Below are 25,486 nucleotides of genomic sequence, written 5' to 3'. Positions count from 1 at the left end.
AAACCATGCAACAGATATTTAATTGTTCTTTTAGAATTATCTTTGCATCCTGATCCCATTCTCTGACTTTTTAATATTCACTATTTGCACTCCCTTCTCTTCCCGGGCAAAATAAGTGTTTAGAATTTCTTAACCCATAATCTGCTACTCCTAGTGGTTAGCAATTTTCTAAGGTTGCTTTGACTGATAGAGATTGTGGGGTTTTTTTCCAATTCAAGGATGATCCTACTCACCAATATAATTTTATTCTTCCCCTAATTGCATAAGAACATCCCTTTACTTACAGAAGAACATCACTATTAAAAAGCTACATTTATTGAGGAACTACTGACTTTGTGTAAGGATGGAATAAAAAAGGAATTCGGGGTTCAAAGTGAACTAGAAGCAAACCAAAAGTCAGTCAGATGTGTAATTTTCAAAGCAAACATGGGAATAAACATGAACAATATTTAACTTTATTGGAAAATGAGAAGCCACCTATCTTGAGAAAAAACAGATTTTTAAAAATTAGTGTAGTCAATGCTGAAGAGGAAGTGGGGAAGGCTCTTGCACCTTTTGGTAAAAAGCTTTCAGAAGTATAATTTTGTAATATATATTAATATTTAAACTTTAAAAACACATATACACTTTGATCCCCAAATCCCACTCCTAGGAATTTAAGGAAAATAGACAAAAGTATGAATGTGTATGAACAGTATTCATTGATACATCCATCATCCATAATAGCAAAACATGGGGAAATATAAATGTTGACTAAATACTCAATGAATTAGGTTGCAAAATTTGATGGGATACTATGTAGCCATTCGAAAGGATGATGTATATTAAGGTTCATTAATACAGACACTCTCCCACACATGCATACACACAAACACACACACTTGTATAAATATACATACTAAACACACACACGCAGGAAGTAATCAGAGTTTACACTGAAGAATTGTGGTTGTTTCTAAAGAATGCTCTGTCAGCATAGTAGAAGCTCTAGAGACTTATTTTTTTCCTTCAACTTTTAATTTATATTTGGTATTTGATTCTTTCACATTCAGCATATGCTATCTCTGTACACAGGGAAATAAACTACTTTATAAAATGTTATTATATTCCGTCTTTAAGAAACCTAGGAAGAAAAGCATTAACTATATTCAGAGAGAGATAAGCTAGATTCAGGAGACTTATTAAATTTTGCAAAGAAGTCTAAGACCAGGAATGTGGAAAGTTGAGATGACATGTCAGGGACAACATACTCTAGGTAAAGAGGAAACATAAAACATTAGTAAATTCCTTGGTGCCAAGCAAACACAAACTGCTGGCTTGAAATAATGTTTTAGAAGCAAAGAACTCTGCTGAAACATCTGTTCCATCCATATATTCAGTTTACAATGGTCTCAGCAATTAAGTTAGCAGACCCACAACTAAAGGAACCTGGGAGAAGTTCCAAATGAAAGCAACAACAAAAAAAAGGGGGCTAAATGTTTGGTAAATGTATCATGCAAAAACCAGCATAACGAAGCTCTTCTTATTTGGAGGTGGGGAGCAAGCAAATCAGAACTAATAAGGGAGTTGGTATCAAATTTCATATTAATCAAGGGCTATTGCTTAAGCAAAAGAAAATAATGTCTCTTTCTAACAATGTCAATAGAAAGATCAAACTAACAGCAATGATAACATAAGTTAGGTTTTTGAAATGCATAGAAGTCTAAAAACAAGTAATAATTTGTCAAGGGAGCTGTGGAATCTGCTTCTAATGATGTTAGGAACAAGGCTGAGTGTTACCTTTCTAGATAGTCTGAATGTGGTTTTGCATGAAGGCATAGTGCGTAGCCTATAAGATATCTCAAAAGTCCTGTCTGAAATGCTGACCTTTGAAAACAGACTAGGTGGGATGGCAACAGTCCACAAAGGTGATTTTCTTAAGTCATGTGCATCCATCTCTGTATATTCTAATAACTGTTCTGGTACAGAAGAAGTGTAAAGAAAGTCAAGAAGACTTTAAAAGAAGATTTTAGAGCTAGCCATAGCATGAGACTTCAAAAAGAATTCCATAACAATTTTCCACTTGTAGAGAGAATGAGAAATGACATCAGGATAGACCAACAGTCACTGTATGATAAGATGAAGTATTAATAAAACAAATGCTAGAAAATTGGAAAGCAAGACAAAAAAAATTTCTTTCTTAAAAAATATACACAATTTTAGCCCACATGCCCTAGCAGTGAACGTGGAAATTGAAAGCAAGGGACAGAAATAATGAAGATGAAAAAAGAAAACAAACAAAAAAAAAAACCCGCTTCCAACACCAGCACATAATGCCTGCATCTGCAAAGAACCTTCTTTGCCAAGCTGGGTGGCAACTCCAGGGTGTACAGCACTAGGGAGTCTTTAAGCCATCTACTTGCAACTAGAGAGGACTCAAAAGTTACATACCTGTCTTCAAACAGAGCTCATCAAAGTCATGGCAGCAACTGATGTAACTCTTACACAAGTTGTCACACCGACAATCAGGAGGTCCAACCTCTTGAAGTTCAAAGCATCTGCCTTTGCAAGATCCCGAGGTGTTGGTCCAGGGGGAGTCTGATAACACTGCAAGGAGCAAGAGGCAAAGACAACAGATTGGAGAGTGGGTCGTGTCACCATGGAAGAGTGACATGGGGAAGCCATACAGTGTAGTGCTGCAATCAGACCCTGGAGGAAATACATGGCTCCCTCAGCTGCTACCTATGTACCTTGGGCAGGTTGCTGAACTTCCTTGTGCTGCAGTCTCCTCATCTGTAAAGTGGGGGAACTCATAAAAATGAATCTATGTTGAAATAAGAATTAAATGAAATGATCCATATAAAACACTTAACATGATGTCAGATATAACAGAAAGAGGAACAAATATTGGCTCTTGCTCTGATTATTTATAATTATTATTACTACAAATCTGTGATAGTTAGTGCCCCTGTCAATGTTAACGGAGCCACCAGAAAACAGTACTTTGAACTATACATTTATAAAGAAGAGCTCACTTCTATATTTAAAAAATCTGTAGCTTTCTGTAAGGAAAATTGATACTCAATGTTCTAAGAACAGACTGAATATATGTGACTGAAATAGAAGAATTTTACAATCCCAGATAGTGTTATACAAACACAAACTCCACAATCTCAGCTTGTCAAAAATGAATCTTCTATCATTATTTTTATGTGACAATTGTATTTCTATAAAGCTCAAGAATCAACTAAAATTTTGAAAACAAAAGAATTCAGTGAGTTGAAAATTCCACAAATTTTTAATAGACAAGAAATATAGGTTCAAAAATTAAATGGAAGTTCTGTTCAATGTTTTACCTAAAAGGTAAAAATATCTAAGTATAAGTTTAATAATATTTGTGTAGAACCCACATGAAGAATATATTAAAAACTCTATAAAAATTCAAAAGATCTAATAAAATGGAAATATATACCATCTTAAAGGTAACAATATCAAGATTATAAAAACATTAATTCCTCCTAAATAAACCTAAAGATTCAATGCAATCATAACAAAAAAAATCTAGAGTTCTTGAAACTCGAAATGATATTATAAGTTTATTTAAAAATAAATATATAAAAATAGGAAAACACTGAAAAGGAAAAGTAATTTGGTGCAGACTAGATAGCAAAGTACAGTCTGAAGATAAATAACTAATATAGTTTGGAAGTGGGTTTCACCCCAGTGATGCAAGGATGGTTCAACATATGCAAATCAATAAATGTGATTCACCACATAAACAGAAGCAAAAACAAAGACCATATAATCATCTCAGTAGATACAGAAAAAGCATTTGATCAAATCCAGCACCCTTTCATGATAAAAACCCTCAACAAACTAGGCATATAAGGAACATGCCTCAAAATTAAAAAGCCATACATAACAAACCCACAGCAAACATCATATCAAATGGGGAAAAGTTGAAAACATTCCGCCTAAGAACTGAAACAAGACAAGGGTGCCCACTGTCACCACTTCTATTCAATATAGTATTGGAAGTCTTAGCCAGAGCAATCAGGCAAGACAAAGAAATAATGGATCTCTAAATCAGAAAAGAGGAAAACAAACCATTCCTGTTTGATGATGATATGATCTTGTATCAAGAAAACCCTAAAGACTCCACTGAAAGACTCCTGGAATTGATAAATACATTCAGCAAAGTCTCAGGGTACAAAATCAAGGTACACATAGCAGTAGAATTTCTAGATATAACAGTCAAGCTGGGAGTCAAATCAAGGACTCAATACCATTCACAATAGCTACAAAGAAAATAAAATACCTAGGAATACACTTAACTAAGGAGGTGAAAGATCTCTACAAGGAGAAATATAAAACACTGATGAAAGAAATTGCAGGTGACACAAATAAATGGAAAAACTCCCCTGGTTCATGAATTGGCAGAATCAACATAATTAAAATGTCCATACTGCCCAAAGTGATATACATATTCAATGCAATATCCATCAAAATGCCAATGTCTAATTTCACAGAACTAGAAAAAACAATCCTAAACTTCATTTGGAACCAAAAAAGACCCCAAATAGCCAAAACAATCCTAGGCAAAAAGAACAAATCTGGAGCCATCACATTACCTGACTTCAAATTATACTACAAAGCTACAGTAACCAAAGCAGTATGGTACTGATATAAAAGTAGTGACACAGACCAATGGAACAGAATAGAGAACCAATAAATAAAACCATATAGCTATGACCAACTGATCTTTGACAAAATAGACAACAACATACACTGGAGAAAGGAAGCCCTATTCAATAAATGGTGATGGGAAAATTGGATAACGACATGCAGAAGAATGAAATAGGACCCCAATCTCTCACCATAAATAAAAATTAATTCAAGATGGATAAAAGAATTAAATGTAAGGCATGAAACCACAAAAATTTTAGAGTAAAAAATAGGAAAATCTCTTTTAGACTTTGGCCTAGGCAAAGAATTTATGACTAAGACTCCAAAGGCAAACACAACAACAACAAAAATAAATGAATGGGACTTAATTAAATTAAAAATCTGTGCAGCAAAGGAAATAATCAACAGAGCAAATAGACAACCTACAAAATGGGCAAAAATATACAAAAGACGAATATCCAAAATCTACAAAGAATTCAAACAAATCAGCAGAAAAAAAAAAAAAACAAACAATTCCATCAAAAAGTAGGCAAGACATGAACAGAAGTTTTTCAAAATAAGCTAAAGAAATGGCCTACAAACTTATGAAAATGTGCCCAACAATCACTAATCATCAGGGAAATGCAAATTAAAACTACACTGTGATACCACCTTACCCCATCAGAATGACCATTATTAAAAAGTCAAAAAACAATAGATACTGGTATGGATGCAGAGATATAGGAGTGCTTATACACTTTTGGTGGGACTGTAAATTAGTACAACCTCTATGGAAAACAGTAGGGAGATTCCTCAAAGAAACAAATGTAGACCTAACATTTGATCCAGCAATCCCACCACTGGGTACATACCCAAAGGAAAAGAAGTCATTTTTTCAAAAAGACTCCTACATCCAAATGTTTATTGCAGCACAATTCACAATTACAAAGATGTGGAATCAACCCAAGTGTCCATCAATTCATCAGTGGATAAAGACAATGTTATATACAAGGGCTGTCCGGAAAGTATCCAGCCATTTAATATGTTCTCGTTACATTAACAATAGCTGGATACTTTTCCAAACAGTCTTCATATAACACACACACACACACACACACACATATACACACACATACACACGCACACATACACACACACACTGTGGAGTACTATTCAGCCATAAAAATGAATGAAATAATGTCATTTGCAGCAAATTGGATGAACTGGAGACCATTATCTTAAGTGAAGTATCTCAGGAATGGAAATCCAAACACCATATGTTCTCACTAATAAGTGGGAGCTAAACAATGGGTACACACTGGCACAAAGAGATATAAAGGACATTGGAAACCAAGAAGGGGGGAGGGTGGGAGGGAAGATGTGGGATAAAAACTTACCCGTTGGGTACAATGAACACTATTCTAGTGACAGGCACACCAAAAGCCCTGACTTAAGCATTATACAAGGTATGTATGTTACAAAAACATTTGTACCCCCTTAATATTTTGTAATAAAAAAGTAGTTTGGTACTAGAAAATAAGTAGATCAGTATTGTGAATGGAACCTATAAATAGGACCAAATACAGATAATTTATTTTACAATAAAAGTAACATTTCAAATCAGCAGAAAAAAGAAGGGTTAATCAGTGACTGGAAAAAATTAAACTGAATCCTCATCCCAGTGTACAAAATAATTTCTGGCAGATGCAAAATATAAACAGTGTCATATCTATTCTAGGAATGCAAATTTTTATAAAATAGAATACAATTTAAAAATATCTATCAACATTTTTAAATGCTCATAAATCTTTTGCCCAGAAATTCCATGACTAGCAATTTATCGCTTACATATATTTTGCAAAAGTTTGCCAATATATATGTACAATAAATGTCTATTGCTCACTACAGTCTTTTTGTAATGGGATGGGAGAGGGTCTGAAATCAACCAAAGTTGTTTTCTCCATCAAGAAAGAAAGAATCACTATATTCATAAGTAGAATACTGCCCACTCCTTAAAAATGATGAGTCAGATCTGTGTAGGCTAATACGGAAAGATCTACAAAATATGTAAATAATTTTTTTTAAAGAGCAAAGCACAGTTTTAGTATTAAATATTATATATTAGATTTTGTGTTAAAAAAATAGAGATAAAGAGAGCAATTAAGGATAGAAATGAAGATCGAAATAAAAACAGAGCCAGAGCTGGGGAGGAGTGAGAGAGAGGAGCACAGGGATGGAGAAATGTCCAGGTGGACACCACTTTTTAAAAGGGAAAGTGTGAATAAACCTTTTCCCTCTGTTGGAAACCATTTATAGAAATTACAGATGGGGAAAATAAAGCGAGAGGAAGAGACTTCTTACCTTTCTGTAGTTTGAAATTTCTGACATTTTACAAATTCAAAGATAGTTGTTTGGTGTTTTTGTTCACTTGCACGTGCTCTCTCTCAGATATGTAAATATATATACACCTATATGTGTATATATGTATACATGTGTATAAAATATTTATGATATATGTAAATATCCTAAAAATATTATTTATGACATGCTAGCTATAATTTTATTTCCTGATTTGCATGTTTGTGCATTTTTATTTTTCATATATTCATATATATTATTTTAAAATCAAGAAAAAACACAAAGCAGGAGGAGAACAGATGTCAAATGACATTTCTAGGTTCACCCAAGCCATTTATCTGAACATCCTGTTTACCCCTTAGTCCTTTGTCCTCTTTAAAGTCCAAGTCACTCAATCCTGGCCTTTATGGCATCAGATCAGTTCAACTAAAGCAAACAGATTCACTAGACCATGAGATGTGAAACGTTTTTGCATGATTGATTCTGGGATGTTGAAATGCATATAAACCATACCAGTTCAGTTTAGGAAATAACGTCCGTTTCCAATGCAATGCCTTACCTCTGGTCCATAAACCACATTTTTCTGTTGACTTTGGCCAACATGTCAACAGTGCATGCTGAACCATAAGAAACTAAGAGGAGAGGTGAAGTTTAGAAACGTAAAAAAGAAAATAATAGACAAAAGTCCTACAAGATAATAAAAATAAAGATAAGGAAAGGACTTATAATTGAATAGTCCTTTTTTCAGGATATTGCTTAGCTAGGGTCATTCCAACAGCCATCTAATACATTCTGAGTAGCATTTACTCCCTGAACTGCATACACAAATATGCTTACTATGTGGGTAGCTGAGATACTGAGGAGAGACCTAAGGGCACATTGCTGACAGGTGTATCGTGTCCCCAAATGCCTTTCACATTTTCCTGCATCCATGCCCTTTGCTTTCCCCTCATCGTAATCTCCCTCCTATGTCTTTCTTTACTTTCAAATTATCTATTTAAATTTGTAGTCATTTTAATATTTCTTCAACCATTCCATCACTGTGGTTTTTACTATTTTCTGACAACATTAATCATTCTTTAAATTTGTCCCTCACTTTGTTTTTTAAAGTATTTGAATCTCACTCAGTAGTTGGCCCCTATCTTTGCCAAGCCTTACACCGAAGACAGCTTTGTTAGAAAGAGTTGCCCTTGCACTCATAATACAAAGATATATCTTGTAAAAAATACTGTACTCAAGATTAGGTTATTGAGAGCTTCAAATTAGAGTAAATTCTTGGTCCTGGGTGCATTAGGGGATACCTATGTCAAAATTCATTCTTGGTTGACTTGAATTTAGCTGAAAATGACAGAAAGAAAAATGGGAAGATAAGTTTGAGCCATGTAGGACCCGTTCTAGTCCAATAACCCTAAGAAATTTGAGCTGCCATCCCCTTTTAAATAAAATGGAATGAATGTATGATGACACCTCTGTAATGCTGCCGACTTCTGTGCACAGTGGAGAAGCCAACCTTGGACAGCTGAGTGTGCAAAAAAAAAAAAATTAAGTTAATAAATAAACAGAGCAATAGAATATTTACTTAGCTTTTCCAGGGCCTATTTCATCCCAGCCATCCTTTTTAATGACAAGATCTAGTCCCTATTCCTTTCCTAGGAGTTCTACGATTTATCCTCCATGTTCTGACTTTTACAGAAATTTTGTTATAAAATTTTCTTTTACAGAAATTTTGTTATGAATGCATAATATATGTATCCATATACATATTGGTACATATGGGGTACATGGGATAATTTAATACATTCCCATAATTTTTTTCTTAAGACAGAGTCTCACTCTGTTGCCCAGGCTAGAGTGAGTGCCGTGGCGTCAGCCTAGCTCACAGCAACCTCAAACTCCTGGGCTCAAGCAATCCTCCTGACTCAGCCTCCCGAGTAGCTGGGACTACAGGCATGCGCCACCATGCCCGACTAATTTTTCTATGTATATTTTTAGCTGTCCATATAATTTCTTTCTATTTTTTAATAGAGACAGGGTCTCGCTCTTGCTCAGGCTGGTCTCGAACTCCTGAGCTCAAACAATCCGCCTGCCTCAGCCTCCCAGAGTGCTAGGATTACAGGCATGAGCCACCACGTCCAGCCTCATTCTCATAATTTTTAAAGTTCAAATCAGTGTGTTTGGGATACCCATGTTCACTGTTCTTCTCCCTACACTCAGCCTAGGGAGAGATTTTTAGGACTTCTCTCTTTATTGTACCTGATTCAATGTCAAATATGGAAAGATTCCCTGATTTATTATAAGTCTGAGTTTTAAAATCTGTTAATAAGTCTTCCTTTACTTGATCTAAATCAAGAGAACATTGTTGTGAGCACTTGAGGTCTATAATTCATTGAGAGATGTGATGAAAACTGAAGGATCAATGAACTTGTAGTATTCCAAAATTTTCATCATTACTGAGATCGCCATAAAAGCTCAGAACTAATAAGGAAGACAAAAAATAAAAAATAAACAAAACGTACTCAGAAGTATCAAGTCAGAAATATGTGCTAAGTATGATGAAGGCTTGGAATTTCTTATGAGGCATTTGCCAATACTTTTATGAGATTCACAGTCTATTGCTGCCTTTTTAATTAGATCTTCAAATGATGCTATTTTATTTCAAAGATATGTTAGTTCCAGAATCTTGAAAAACAAATATTACATGTCTATAATAAGAACTTCAAATTTTAAAATGTATGTATATATACATATATGATGTACATAACAACGTTATGCATCCCTTATTTTTCATAGCTGTATAATTTAATGATTTAAAGAAAAATCAATGTAAAACATGATTTATTTCAATTCAAATTTGTACTTATGATAGAAACAGGTGCAATTATTTTTGCTTAGTGAAGTAAGACTTTATTTCTAAAATAGTCCACTCTATTGGGTTGTAGAATGCTGGTGCCATTTATTCCATGACATACAGAAAAATTATTATAATCTAATTAGACTATTGGAAAGAGGCTAATTGATGACAAGAATTGCAACCAAAACATTACTTTCTCCTGGGTTCCCAATCATATTTCCCTCTGAATCCCCCTGCGGAATGAAAATGTTTAAATCTGGATGATGGCCAAGAAGTTTGAAAACATTTAGCTCAGCCTAAAGCTAGAAGGAGCTTTCTTCTACATTTTGTCTGGTCCAGTTTCCAGGGTCTGGGATACTGCTCTCCATCTGTCCCTCCCACTCTCTGTGGTTCTCAGCCCAGGTGTTTCCTGAAAGATTAAAGCCTTGAAACAGGTCACAGGCTGTGGTTATGCCACCTCCTTTTCTCAAGAGCATTAAAACAGGATAGGTTCCCTGTGTCTACTTTCCTGTTTGAAGTATAACCCACAGGGCAAGCTGGAGGATGCATGGATAGCACTCCCAATTCTAGAATTTGATACCGTATTGTACCTCTTCTAGAGAATATGGTTCATTCTTTCTGATCATACTTTCTTGTATTGGAGTTGCCATTTTTTCTTGATGTTTCTGACCTCATCTCTTAACAAACAGCACTTATGTAAAGCCTGTGTGTCAGTATCTCTGCTTCCTAAATACGTTGCTTTCTATAAATTCCCATTATTACAGCATCACTGTTATCTCCTTCTCTCCATAGCTGCTGGGACAGATTTCATAGTTTTTTTTTTTTTTTAATAAATAGGTCCACCTGGGAAGTTTTTAAGCACCTGTATTTCACAGCATTTATAAATACAATGTTCTCATGTAGAAAGAACTCACAAATTACAAGAAAACAGATTTAATGTGATTTAAAACATAAAATGTTTAATATCTAAACCACTCAAATAGCATTTAATTGTAGTCATTAGTATAAATCTGAATGATTTGCCAATCTGCTACCAAACAACGAAACATCATTTAAGATCACAGGTATTGCTAACACAATGCAATATAAATTTAGACACTGGCCCTCATACATAATTGAAGGTAAATTAAGTGTATCATCATATACTTAACACCTTATAACTCTCATCAGCCTTATTACGGCATTTTCAAAAACTTTTTCAGATAAATAAAGGCAATTTTATTCCCATTTACCTTGTTGGAAAATCAGATTTCTAGGCCTCATTTCAGCTAGCAAAGGCCTAGATAAAATTTTTTTTTTTTTTTTTTTTTTTTTTTTTTTTTTTTTTTTGAGACAGAGTCTCACTCTGTTGCCCAGGCTAGAGTGAGTGCCGTGGCGTCAGCCTAGCTCACAGCAACCTCAAACTCCTGAGCTCAAGCGATCCTCCTGTCTCAGCCTCCCGAGTAGCTGGGACTACAGGCATGCGCCACCATGCCCGGCTAATTTTTTCTATATATATTTTTAACTGTCCATATAACTTCTTTCTATTTTTAGTAGAGATGGGGTCTCACTCTTGCTCAGGCTGGTCTCGAACTCCTGAGCTCAAACGATCCGCCCACCTCGGCCTCCCAGAGTGCTAGGATTACAGGCGTGAGCCACCGCGCCCGGCCTAGATAAAATTTTATATCATCTCACTATATCCACGGTATTTTTTCATTAACAAAGAATTTTAAAAATTTTGTACATTGGTTTCAAAGTTTAGAAATTCTCTTCCAAATATAATTTTGGAAGATGTATTGATTCAAAAATCTGTGTGGTACTCCATTGAAGACTGAGATTCCAGGGTTTTAAGTTTTAAGATATAGTTTTAAGATTAATGAAAGATCACTACACCATTTAACAAAGATCTGAAAAATCTGTGCCTCCTTAGCTTTTATTTCAGAAAATCTTGTTCCATTGACTTAAACTCCCTAATTTCTGCATTAAATTTAACATAAAGTCACATGACATGGTATTACCCACAAGATAGTTTTGCTCCCAGAGTAATGGCTGATAATATCTGCCAGACTTACAGTTTCCTACATCTTATTATGCCAACATTTAAATAGCTTTTCATTGTAGAATGAGATTCCTGAAGTTATCAAATGAACATGAACCTTCTCGTCCCTAGTGCCATTTTCTAATTTCCCTATGATTCTCAAAATAAAAGCTTTACTCGTAAAGTTGTTAGCAACCCTCTTCATTTTATATTTACCTATGAATTTCATTCACATACTTTTTAACTTTCCTGCCAAGCCACTGAAAATGATGATTAAATGGACTGAACTTTTAAGTCTCTTTTATCCAGCTGTTCACAAGCTCACAAATTTCCCTTTGTCTTTCAAGAGTGAAATTACTTATATTTCAAAGAGGATATTCCATTTCCACCTCGAGACTGAAACAGTATATAAATCACAAGGTTCAATAAAATGGACTCCTTCATAAGATCACAAACATAAACATATTCATGTATACATGAGCACAGAAACACCTGTTTTGACATAAATTCTCTTGCAGTCTTAAAGGCAAATCAAGTGGACCACATCAGATATATGAGACAAAGCTATCAAACTAAATTTCATTTGTTGTTTACATCTTCTCTTAAAACTTATTCCAGGTATCTCATTTACCTACGTGCCCATTGTATTTACCCAACAGAATTATAATTAGCTCTTCTCATATCTCCTAATAAATCTACATAAATCTTCTATGATCTGGTACTAGAAATCCTATTCTACCATTACTTCCAATAGATCACTAGGTCCTAACAATAAATCCAGCTAAAAGTGTGCTAGTTAATTAATTATAACTGTTTGCACTGCCACAACCTTGAAACTAACACCCCAGTCCATAGTACAGCAGCGAGGGTATGCATGTGTGCAGAACATTCTCAGCTACTATTGAGAATCTGAGGAGCTACAGTTACTAAAGAAGAAGCTGCATGCCTTAGAATGGTGAGTCTCACTCTGATCAGTTTGAAGCTAGCCATGTATCAACACTCTTTATATTCCTTCTATTTTTTTAAACACTTTTGAAGCACCGAGTATCCCAGCATTTCTTTGGAGCCTAAAAGTGTTGTTGGAAATAGGCATGACTGCTTCCCTTCCTGGCGTCTTGTTCCTGGAGACATATAAATTCACCCAGTGTTTTCTGATGGGAAGGCTTTGCTAAGAGTCAGAATAATCAATCACATGTATTATTTGAGAAAGATCCTTTTCTAGGCATATGTAGCATTTAAAAAGATAAAAATACTTAAACTCTCCGCAGTCTGCTTTCACCCAGTTTCCTAAGTACAACTTTGTTCCTGAATAAAGATTCAGGAGAAATCAACCATAGTGCCTAAACAGCAGGTAAACTACACTAAAAAAGAAATAAAAAATAAAAAGTGTGCAGGCATATACAAACCCTAAAACTCAGATTTAAATTGCTTTGTATCCTAAGACTGAGATTCATATAGGTAGAAGTTTAACTAGTAAATTATTTTTGATAACATCATTTAGATCTACAGATTATAATATAAACTATATTATTTTTTCAGAAGTAGCATTGATTCATTAGTTCTACAAGCTGTTTCTTATAATATATGGAAATAATTTATTGTATACAAAATATTTTCAAGGATTAATAAATCCAATCTATACTTTTTAAGTTTTCCAGTAGACAGCACATGAATTCAAGAGGCAATGAAACAGAGTAGATCATGGACATTTTTTTTAATCTAGAAGGAAAATTAGAAATCATCTAGGTCTTCTGATTATACAGCTAAGGGAACAGACTTGACAAGTCACTTGCCTAAGACCACACAGCAAGTTACACAAATCCAGGGTGCCAGTCTAGGACTTTTATGACTATTTTCCCAAAAAAGTCAACTTTGAAAATAACGAGTGATTAAATTTCACATTCATTAAGGAAATAGCATTTAATTCTCTCAATACTAGTTTTATAGCAAGATGATACTAACTGATCCATCTTAATAAAGTAATATATCAAGATGAAACAAAAAAGTTTCTTTTAGGGTGCATTGGAAAGAACCAGCAGTTGACTCTCAAGTTGCTAGCTTACCCACATGACCACACTAAGGATCTGATCTCCCTGTCTGTTCAGTCACAGTGTTAGTGGGAGTGAAAAAGTGTTCTTTGAAAAGAGTGTGTTCTACTAATAAAAACATCATTCTCTAATCTAGCCATCTACTTTCTTCTGCCTCCTCAATAGAAGACAAGCACTTTGTCCATTTGGCTCCCTGGGGCTGCAATTTTTATGATCTATTTTCTCACTCTTCACCCCAACCACACCCACTTCAACTCACTAACCCACTCCTAATATTCTTTCAACTTTCTGGCATGACTCTAAAGTAACTTACTCGATGTGAGGAAGATTTGTTATTCCATCAATGTATGTATCATAACTTTGCTAATGATAAAAGTCTGTCATGGCTAAACAGAGACAGGTGATGGTCTTTTATAATAATCAGATCAAGAAATACAAACACACAATTCACAGGAAGACAGACAAACCTGCTGTGATGTCAGGGAAAGTCAAGAAAATATTGTTCCCTAGAGTATCCATTACTTAAAATGTAATTTTTATTTCTAAAACCATCAGCAGCTCCAATTTCCAGGAAATTAACCAACTCACTGCTTAAGACCTGGTCAGTTAAGCCCCCTCTGTCTGCACAAGGAGTGCCTTTATAAGAACTCCCACACTGCTCATGGTGCAGTGTATTGTAAAAAGAAACTCTTTCACTTTGGTTCTGTTAAGTCAAAGTACACTATTAAAACTTACCTTTCCTTATGCCAAAAGAAAACACAATGAATACAAATCAATCCTGTAAACTCATTAAGTACCTCCTCCCTTTTATGCTTTTCCAAGTTTAGGTAAATCTTAATCTTAAAGTCCTAACTTTCTGAAGTTTTATAAGGACAATTCACTATCTTTTTTCCTTCCATTTCTCTTTTTCCTAGGTCATAACTTTCTGGTGGCAAATACTATATCCTATATCATATGACAGCAAATCATATTTGTGTATCTCCGATATTAAACCAACACCTGTCCTCATCACTTCTGCTTTAGCTTTATCTATAGACAAGTGTTTAACTATATCTTCACATTTATAAATTTCACAGTACAAAGATTTAAATAGCCAGTTATCATGAAACAAATGCTTTTTAATTAAAACCACACTCTCTCATCTGAATTATACATATAGGTGGTTTTATCCCAGGGAAATTCAGGTCTAACTTAGTTATACTGCAAAATTCTCTTAAAGAGAAATTTCTTAATGAGCTTGTGATTACCTGGTATATAGTATTTGTAAAAAATTGAAAATGCATACAGTTGCTACCCTTACCTGTAGGAGGACCTTCATCCCATTCTTCTGCCCTCTTAATTCGATGCGCAGTGAATCCTAAGCAGATATTGACTCCAATGGCAAAAGTGAACAGGGATATTATCTAAGGGAATGAGGAATCAAGTTGTCAAATACAGCTAGACAGGACTAAATCACATTACATGATGGCAATTCAAATGACTTCAACATCACCACCCACTCCTACAACTTCCAAAGTGCATCCTAAGGTGCTGTCTTAATGTGAACAACAAAAATAAAAATTCAAATCAGCAACTGATCCTGAACACCAAGCATTTCCCCTGTCATTCCATCATTCTCCCACCTGGTACGACTGGAACGAGCTTCTCCTTGCCATGTCAGAGGATTCTTGGAAAGCCTTTTGCAGCGTGTTCTCTTTGCCTACACTGAAAGCACTGCTTTTGAGGCTCCGAGTTTAGTCTATTAACTACAAGCAATCCCACCTGGGAGGTTGACAGGCTCATCTGATTTGTCCAGAGCTTGATTTCATCACAGTTTGTTCACAAATCGCAGCTCTCAGCATAAGAGGCTTAAGATATCATCTTCCTTTTCCCCACCCCCTTATCGGCTCCTCCCCTAAGCCACAGACACTTTCATGTGGTATCCTCTGGCAACGGGAGGCTTTCTTATGTTGCTGTGGCCAATAACAGTGCATGTTCATTTTCCTTCCCTCACAAAAACATGGTTTGTCAAAAAGAAACCAAATGTATTTTATCCGATAAAAATGAAACAGAGCTGTACAAGGGTTTCTACCAGCTTTAAGCTTTTAAGGTTTACAAAGTAGTTATTCAATGTCGTCAACCTCACAACTTTATTTTTTTTAAACAAGGAAAGTTTTATAATTTATAAACCTAATAACTTTCCTGTCTTTCCCATTTATTTATTTTGCTGGCAGTTTGAATGACCCTTTCCCTATTACCACATTCTCAGCTACTTCTGACTCCTCAAATGTTTCTCACGATGAAATCTCCCAAAAATTGTAACTAACATAAAAGATAGCATTATTTTCCCCACGTTGTTCAAGTTTAGAGAAGTAACTTTTATCAAAATACTGGAAATGCCAGCTAAGCAGCATGAAGTCCTTCTGCCCCATGAAGAAAGACAAAATAACCTCAGTCTCTGTCTCTTCTTCCAGGAAAAAACTCTCAGCTTTTTGGGGTTTTGGGGGGTAGGGGATGGGATAGAAAAGCTTTATTAGCAATTGAATTTAGGAAGGAAATCTCAATGGCAGCAACAATTGAGATTTAAAGAATTGTCTCCCTAGTTATTTCCCAGTTAAATTACCATCTAGCCACCAGACGCTGTGTCCTTTGAGGCTATTGTGAGTGCCAGAGTTTCTTTACTAAGCAATTTGGCAACTAGGACACTCTCAAAAGAAGAAATCAAGACCTCTAAAATCTGAGGGTTGTTTAAATATTATATGCCTGTAGGATTGAAATGAGGGAAGGTTTGTTTTTGGCTTTTCCCTCACCAGGCCCCAGGTCCGGTAACCGTCATTCTTGCGCAGCGCATGTGTTCGTACACAAACAAATACGAGACTTACCATGCAACAAATTACTAGCGGAGTAGTGGCTCTACTCAAATAAAACATGATAGCACAAAAGCAAGAACTTGTTTATAGTGGATTGTATAGCAGGCCTGGGTTTCATTATAGATTTTAGAATTTAGTAACAGCTAATTGAAAAAAAAAAGAAAATATACTGCCAAACTTTAAGTTGCTTTTCTAAAATCCTTTTAGTTTTGCACTCTTGCAGAGATGGCAGGCTTATAAATTTTTCTATGTAAGTTTCTTGCTTTAGTCTATACACCATACTGAACTGATTTGGACTTGAGTATTTAGCAAGGCTTATAAAAGATGTTAACCCCGTATAAGATTTTTCTGCTATTTATGTTAAATTTCAAAATGCAAACCTGCCATTATAGAGAAAAACTATAAACCCAAAAGGAAAATATCATGGCAATCCTGTTATTTCATTGTATGCCACAGTGCCCCAAATGTTCTAAAACACCAGCCTCCTCTTCTCTGCAACCTCCCTAGGCCTTGCCAGAGTCCAGCAACTTTCGACTTTGTCTGACATTTGATTGTATAAACCCAGCTTGAGGACAAGGAAACTTTCCCCTAAAAAAAAACTTAGAGCTCAGGAGCTGAACACCATCCATTAATTTTTTCTTTGACATGCAGATTAGCGGTGCAGGGGGGAAAAGCTGTAAGAGTAATAACCAACTTGATCCATAATTGGCTTCTGTACAACACTTGTTACCCATTACCCAAAAAGGTTGAGCTCAGCCACTATTTCTGTTAACCGTTCTGCCAAAGAACTTTATCTTTACCAACTTGTGCATAAGGAACTTATTAACACACTCACACAAGCGTGCATGTGCACCCACACAACATCCAGCCATAGTTAAACAGGATTTTACTACAAAATGATTACTATCAATTAACCATCAGAAGGATGACCAAAATCCCTACCTCAGGCATCAAATCAACTGCAAAATACCCCTCATTAGCTAAAGCCGAGAAAAACAAAAAGCCTGATAATGAGTAAAGTAGGTTGAGAGATTCAACTAAACACTGGAACATAGTCCAAAACCTTCTATAAAAAAAACTAAATTAAGAAAGTTCACTTGTTATGGTGTTTAAGATTTTGGTATAAGGTCACACGTGGCTGGCTCAGTAAATAAGAAAGTGCATGTGAAAGACTGAAAAATTAACTTCCTGCCTGGGTTATTAACCCAGCCATATTTCAGAGAACACTGCCCCCTGGCAGAAGAAAACCTGGAACTATAAACAAATCTCTCAACAGTCTCAGCCCCTGGAAATCATTCTGTGGTCCTCAAACTTTATTGGGCATGAGAATCACCCTGGGAGCTTGTTTAAAACACTGACGTTTATGATGTTTATGCCTAATGTTTAGTCCCCAAGATTTTGATTCATTAGGTCATGGCAAGGGTTGGGGAGAAGAAAGAGGAGTTTAGGGGCCAGACAAGAACTGGCACAATAGGATATTTTGATGCAAGTCATATAAGGACCCCATTTAGAAAAATGGAGCATTAGAATAAATTATTTTGAATTAATTTGTTTATGACCTGCATGTTGAATTGTTTGGCTTACTTCATAATGGAGTTTTAACATATTATTAATAGCATTCACTATTAATTGGACATTAAAGTTTAGATGTCTGAATGACAAACTATGGCTGTTCCTCCAGGGGAATCATCTGCAAACTGCAAGCAGCAGAGCAGTATTTTCTTTACTTTGCTGGTGGCACAAAGCAGCAGTGTATGTATTGCTTAATTGCAATATAGTAGTTGCATTTATACAAATGCACAGTCTATCTTTTCATGAAATGCTTCTATGAATCCTTGTTCCAAGCCCTGATTAGATAAGACGGCTTGGGGTGAACAGTGAAATTTGAAAGATATGTAATTAAGTGTTGTCACTCTTGCTGCCTGCAGTAATTTTGAAATTGTCATGAACTGGTTGAAACTTTACCTACATCAAGTTTCTCATTATGCAGAATTGCCATGACTTGACTTACCATTACTCCCAGAATAAGTCTAAGATGATGTATGATGTTAGATAATTATTGACCACGTGATTTTCAGTAGTATCATTTAGTAGTAACTACAACACATACACTACAGAAGTGAAAAAACAGTGCCCACGTATATTCTTTCCATTCTATGTTAAAAACTCTTTAAGTCTTGTTTTAAAATTGTGCTGTGGTTGAGGACTATGAGAAAATTTAGAATAAATGCTGGATAAGAATCTTTGCTAAAGAGACTTACCAATCTAAATTGAGTAGAAATTTTTGACAGCTGATAGAGGAGCAAGCTGGCTCAATTGCTTCCACAATCCAGGGCTGCAGATGTGTATAAAGTAGATACCACTTAAGATTCTAAACCACAGAAGCCAAGTTTTATGGGTAACCTATAGTCTCACGGGGTTCTCCAGCACAGGAATAACAATGTAAACAGGACGTGTGCCATTAGTTATCACACAATTGAAAGCTGAAATCAAAACTGTCCCATCTTTCAAAGATTTTAACTCATGTCATAAACTTTTATGAATTGTGTTTACTCCCAATGGAATCTAAGCATAAGCCCCAACACCAGAACAATCTCTGCCCTTTATGAATATTGCACAAATATTCAGAACAGTACGAAGCACTGTTCTGAGTACTAGTACTACACAGGGAGCTGAGCCATACATGGTCCTTGCCGTCTCTATCAATCAAACAGACACAGAAATAAATGTAAAACTGCAACTGTGGGAAACGCAGAAGTGAAGAGGTAAATAGTGCTGTGAGAACAATGAATTCAGTTTACCTATGTAGGGGGATCACAGAAGAATGTGTGGAGTAAATGTCAATTGAGCTGTGATTTGAAGAGTGGGTGAGAGTGAGGCACTAGATTAAGGGAGGAGGAAAGAATTCTAGACAGAGGGGACAGAATGTGCAAAGGTTCTGTGTAGGATGGAGGCATGGCACATCCACAAGACAGAGAGGAGCCATTTTGACCAGTGTAGGGAAAGCAAAAGTGAGTATGGAGGGAAGTGAGACTGGGAGGTTAGTAGAGGCTGGTCACATGGGGCCTCACTGGTCATGTTAGGGGGTCTTGTCTTTACCCTGAAAGCAACGGAAGGGCCTTACCAAGGCTTAAGCAGGTGGAGGTTTAATCAGATTTTGAAGCATTAATCTCTGTACAGTGTGGATATTAATTGGAGTGACTCAAGAATGGATACAGCAGATAAGTTTGGAAATATTGGCAGGAATCCAGACAGAAGACAGCGATAGCTTGCAACAAGGAGGCTCTGATGGCAATGGGAAAGGAGGGAAGCAAGAGAGTTAGAAAAAATACTTGTTAATGAACTGGGTATGGGAGCCAAAGGGCAAGAAGGTATTAAGCTATCATTCCTGAATTAATAAATACTTAACAATTATGATCATCAAATACATACTTAGTAAAATCACTTCTTAAATTTTGATTGGCTTATAAGAAAGATAGAGATATGTATCCATCTGCTAACACCCTAGAATTAAACAGTTAAAATAAGGGACATGGCTAATAGCTTTAAAACATTTGTCAATAGTTTTTAAAATCATTGAAGGCAATTGATTTAGAGTAATGTTATATTGGACTTTAAATACTAACAATATATTTATTCATAATTGAGTTTTTTAAAGCATTACCCCAGGAAATAACTCAGTTTTATTCCTAACTCTAGCTTATGACATGTTAAAACTCAAAACTCAATTTAACTATTTCTTTCAGCTACTCTGAAACCTGCATGCTCAATGTTCAGGCAAATGGAGAAGTCGGTAACGATTTGGAGAGATGAGTCACCGGCACATGTTGAGCCTCACAAAGCTTCTCATCTTTGAGTCGACTTTGTAAAGTTACTGTGCAATACATGAGCACTAATGGTGGTAAATGACTGAAGAGAAACTGTTTTACCAAAAGCTTTACTATGGGGTTGAGGACTCCCATCCTTTACCCTGCTGTCTCACAGAGGCTATTTTCAACTCCACATGCAGATGAAGAAAAGATGGTCCAAAGAGTATGTGAGTCTCCAAAATGGTAGAATAAGTGACTGAGCCAGGACTCCTGAGCCAGCTGAGTCCTCTTTCCACTACAGCATGTTGTGTCTATTACACCACGTGAGGGTTTCCACTCAACACGGCCAAAACGCATCTACCTGAACAACCAGTACACCATCCCAACTTCATTTCTTTTCAGGAGAATCTGAAAACTACTTCTTGTTCTACTACAATCTTTCATTTCTTGTTTCTCATCAGACACCAAGCCTATAGATTCTAGTTAATAATTACAACTATTGCCAACATTTATCAGAGCTTGCTGAGTACTATTAGGACCTAAATTATCTTCCTATGTGATAATGTTTAGGTTCATCCCTCAACTTTATTCTTCTGGACCCACACTAGAAAGTCCTCTCCTAACTGCTCTTTCTGTTGGCACTCCATCCACCTCCAAATACCATTCATTGAATTCTCTTGTTTTCAACCTACAATTCATTCCCATTTATTACCCAAAGATCCCTAAACAAGATGCAAATCTGATGGTTTTCCTCCCAAGCTTAAAACCTTTCAGTGGCTCCCTATCACATCAGTTCTCAAAGTATAATCCCTGGACCAGCAGGGTTAGAGTCACCTGGAAACTTGTTAGAAGTACACATCCTCAGAGCCTACCTAACACCTACTGAATCAGAAGCTCTGAGGCTGAAGCCCAGAATCTGTGTTTTGACAACCTGATGGGGTGATTCTGATGCAAGTTTGAGAACCACTGACCTAGAGGATAAAATCCAAACTGCTTGGCCAGGCACATAGGACCCTAAGTACAAAATAAGCTCCCTGAATTCAAATCCCAGCTCTACCATTGTTTAACTGTGAGACCTTATATGACCCTCAGGCAAATTACTTCTCTATCCTAAAACTCAGTTTTCTCATCCATATCCATCTCATAGGATTCTTGAGAGTATTACGTGAAAGAATCCATGTAAATCACCTAGCACAATGCCTGGAACAGAATAATGCTTAATAAATGTTAAGTTTTCTTAATTAGAGAAGTATTTGCTGCTCCTTGATTAAGTTGTGCTCTTTCACACCTCCATTCCTTAATATAGGTAGTTGTTTGGCCTTGAATGCCCTTCTCCACCTAATCGCCCTGACAAAACTCAACACATCTGTGGAAATTTAAGTCAGACATCACTCTGCTGTGAAGCCTCCCCAGTTTTGCCCTCCTCTCCATGTAGAACATCGGGCTTCCTTTGCTGCGTTACCAGATTGTCTGTAACCACTTTTTAGGCAGCTCTATCCCTGTGATCTGAGTGCAGGGACGAGGCACCCTTGCAACTCACAGAGCTTTGCAGCCTGCCTGGAATATAATGGGCAGACAATGCAATGTTACTCAGCACCAAGAAAGTTGAATTGTGGTCCTTGCTTTCTTACTAACTAGCTATGCCACTGCAAGTCCACGCTTCTTCATCTGTAAAGCAGGGCTATTGGGCTAACTTGGTGGGGTTTAGCCCTTTTTATCAACATTAAAACTTTGTTTTCAAATAAAATTAAAATGAATACCAACATCTACATTTTGAGCTGCCATACTTCAAGTGGGAGTGAGGAACCAGGATCCCACCTAACCAACCACCTCCTTTTCCCCTATGGCACCTTCTCAGGAACCTAGAAATTCAAGGAATGCAATTATTTGTGAAAGAAAAAAAAATCAATAGCTAAAAATCAAGATGAAACAATATTGACAATTAATTTAATAAGCATGCATTGTGCATTTTCTTTGAGGCAGAAACTGTGTTAGGAACTAGAAGTAAAGATGAATTATACAAAGCCCTTCTTTAGGAAACTCTGGAGAATTACATTACCTAATGGAGGGTTTATATACAGAATATAATAAGGTAAAATAAAGAAATACTTCTTTCTAATATAGCATTGAGAAATATCATTCTTTAATACATATAATAATATTTTTTCATTACCCTGCTATTCTGTACCTTCCTGCAAGTTGATATTAAAATTTGTAATGATCTTTCTTCCTTGGTCGTGTATCAAATATTCATTTTCACTAAGACAAAAGCATTTTAGATATTTCTTACAGTTTTAATCTGGTTATGAATTTGTTCCAACATTCCTTTTTTGTGGCATCTTCTAGAATCTTAACCCAGTTTCTCATTGTGTTTGATGTAGTCATTGTCAAGTGCATTTGATTTGCCAATGCAAATAAGACTGAGGTGAGCCCACTGAATATGTAAAATATTGTTTTCCAATGTCTTTGACCAATTAAGGAATAAAACACAGTGGTGCTATTTTGTTTCCTTAGAGACTTCAGAATACATCATAAGTTTAAAAAAAATAAAATAAATAAATAAATACTGTTCTAAATCCAATCCTTTCATTGTAATATTCAGATACATTCACACACACCAAAATCTGACCTCTTAGGCCAAATCTTTCATTGATGAGTGACAGAAGCTCTCACTCCAGGCAAGCCCTTCCTACAAGAAGTCCAGGCTCATTTCTGCATCCACACTTCTGCTTATACTGTTTCCCAGTCCTCAAGGTCTGCGCTTTCCATTGTTCTTGTCCAAATCTTGGCCAATCCATAGCCTTCTCCAAGTCTCAGCAACGTCAAGAGAAACCCCCTCACAACTGCAGCACCCACTGCATCACCCTCATTTCAAGAACCTAGAGATTCTACCCAAGACACTTATCTCTTATCTCTCTAAGTTTCCCTGTTATTTTGAGTATTTTTTGTCTCAGCAATAAGACCCTAAGTTTCCAGAGAACAGGAGAAAAAAACAACATGGTACAGAGGCCAAGAGTGTGGATTCTGGAGTCCAACAGACTTCAGTCTGGCACTTTCAAGCATGAGACCTTGCTTAACTTCTCTAAAATACGGGCTTCTTTAAAAGAAATAATAATGGTTCTTATAACCCAGGGTTGATATGAAGACCAAATGACATAATGTATGTTAAGCAAGTAGCTCAGTGCTGAAAAATAAAAAAACACACAAATATTAGCCATTACTGTATACCAGAGGATAAAGTCTGCATCATCTGCTGTCATATTCTCAGCATCTTCCAAAGTGCTGGGTATGTATATAATAGGTGCTTAGTAGTGATGTAGGCTCTAGGAAAATTCCTTTACTTATGGAGAGATTATATGTAGATTAAAGTCAATAATGTTACCTTTTTCACATTCTCTCTAACCTCATGAGAAAATGGGCAGCCCTTATTTGGCAAAGAGTAGGGTGATTCTGGAAACAGCTTTGAAGGATGGGTTTTAATCATGCAAAAACCCTTTATTTCAATTGGAAAGTCCCAAGAAGTTGCGCTTCAAGTCAACAAATGTTTTTGAACTCAAACCTAAAAGGAAGTTTATGCTTTCTATTGGAATGGTATCATCACATGCTTACCAGCACAATGGTACTCTCTCAGGGAGGAAGCAAAATTGCCGTTTCTGTGATTCCCCTTGCAATCAAACAACTGCTAGCGATAGTCAACAAACTAGGAATAGAAGGCAACTTCCTCTGCCTGATAAAGGCTTCTACAAAAAAACCCATAGCTTACATTATCATACTTAATGGTGAATGACTGAATGCTTTTCTCCTAAGATCAGGAGTAAGACGAGAATGTCTTCTCTTGCCACTTTTATTCAACATTGTACTTCTAGTCAGAGTAATTAGGGAAATAAATAAATAATAAACAAATAAATGCCATCCAAATTTGAAAGGAAGAAATAAAACTATCTCCATTTACAGATGACATGATTTTGTATATAGAAAATCCTAATGCATTCACAAAAAAGTATGGAAACTAATTAATGAGTTAAGGAAGGTTGTTTGCCACAAGAAAAATATGTAAAAAAAAAAAAGTTGTATTTTTATACCTTAACAATGAATAATCTAAAATGACATTAAGAAAAAAATTGCATTTATCATATTATCAAAAAGTCTAACATAATTAGGAATCAGTTTAACAAAAGAAATGAGATTTATACACTAATACTTAGAGAGAATCACTGAAATACATTAAAGAAGACCTAAATAAATGGGAAGACCTCGGTGTTCACGGATCGGAAGACATTGTTGTCAACAAGGCAAGAAAGTGGAAAGACCTACAGAATGGGAGAAAATATTTGCAAATCATATATATGATAAGGGTTGAGTATCCAACAATAAAAAGACAGATAACCCAATTTTTTGGAATGCTCAAAGGATTGGAATAGACACTTTTCCAAAGAAGATATACAAATGGACAATAAGCACAAGAAAGTTTGCTCAATTAACATCATTAGTCATTAGGAACATGCAAATCAAAACCAGGAGATACCACTTCATACCCACTAGGATGGCTAAAATTAAAAAGACAGCCCATAACAAGTGTTAGAATGGATGTGGAAAAATGGATTGTACGCCCAAGGCAATCACAGCAGCAACAAAAATTAATGAATGGGACATGATTAAATTAAAAAGCTTCTGCACAGCCAAAGAAACAGTCCAGAGAATAAACAGACCACCTACAGAATGGGAAAAAATTTTTGCATACTACACATCAGATAAAGGACTGATAACAAGAATCTATTTAGAACTCAGAAAAATCAGCAAGAAAAAATCAAGTAACCCTATCAAAAAGTGGGCAAATGACATGAACAGAAACTTCTCGAAAGAAGATATAAGAATGGCTAACAAACATATGAAAAAATGCTCAACATCCC

The 25,486-nt window shown here is 35.8% G+C and overlaps 1 protein-coding gene and 1 non-coding gene across 6 annotated transcripts in view; one reads left to right on the top strand and one right to left on the bottom strand.

Annotated features, from left to right (window-relative positions):
- Positions 1-25,486, bottom strand: part of ENPP2 (ectonucleotide pyrophosphatase/phosphodiesterase 2) — a 110,029-nt gene that overhangs the window by 62,832 nt on the left and 21,711 nt on the right. For 3 of the 5 annotated variants that reach the window (XM_069466045.1, XM_069466047.1, XM_069466048.1), the window contains exons 1-3: positions 15,541-15,633; positions 15,219-15,321; positions 2,431-2,586 (exon numbers count right to left, since the gene is read on the bottom strand). In XM_069466045.1, coding sequence (XP_069322146.1) covers positions 2,431-2,586; positions 15,219-15,321; positions 15,541-15,573 — 292 coding nt within the window. In that variant the 5' untranslated portion in view covers positions 15,574-15,633. Of the gene's footprint in view, positions 1-2,430; positions 2,587-15,218; positions 15,322-15,540; positions 15,634-25,486 lie in introns of those variants that run through there. The other 2 variants (XM_069466046.1, XM_069466049.1) reach the window with 2 other exon arrangements.
- On the top strand, positions 8,457-8,532 carry LOC138382275 (small nucleolar RNA SNORD55/SNORD39). The gene has a single exon (XR_011233364.1). It is a non-coding gene; the product is annotated as a small nucleolar RNA SNORD55/SNORD39 (small nucleolar RNA).

Source organism: Eulemur rufifrons, chromosome 3 (assembly GCF_041146395.1).
Source record: "Eulemur rufifrons isolate Redbay chromosome 3, OSU_ERuf_1, whole genome shotgun sequence".
Classification (NCBI taxonomy): domain Eukaryota; kingdom Metazoa; phylum Chordata; class Mammalia; order Primates; family Lemuridae; genus Eulemur; species Eulemur rufifrons.
The sequence above is the reverse complement of the archived record's forward strand: the minus strand, read 5'-3'. Positions and strand labels throughout refer to the sequence as shown.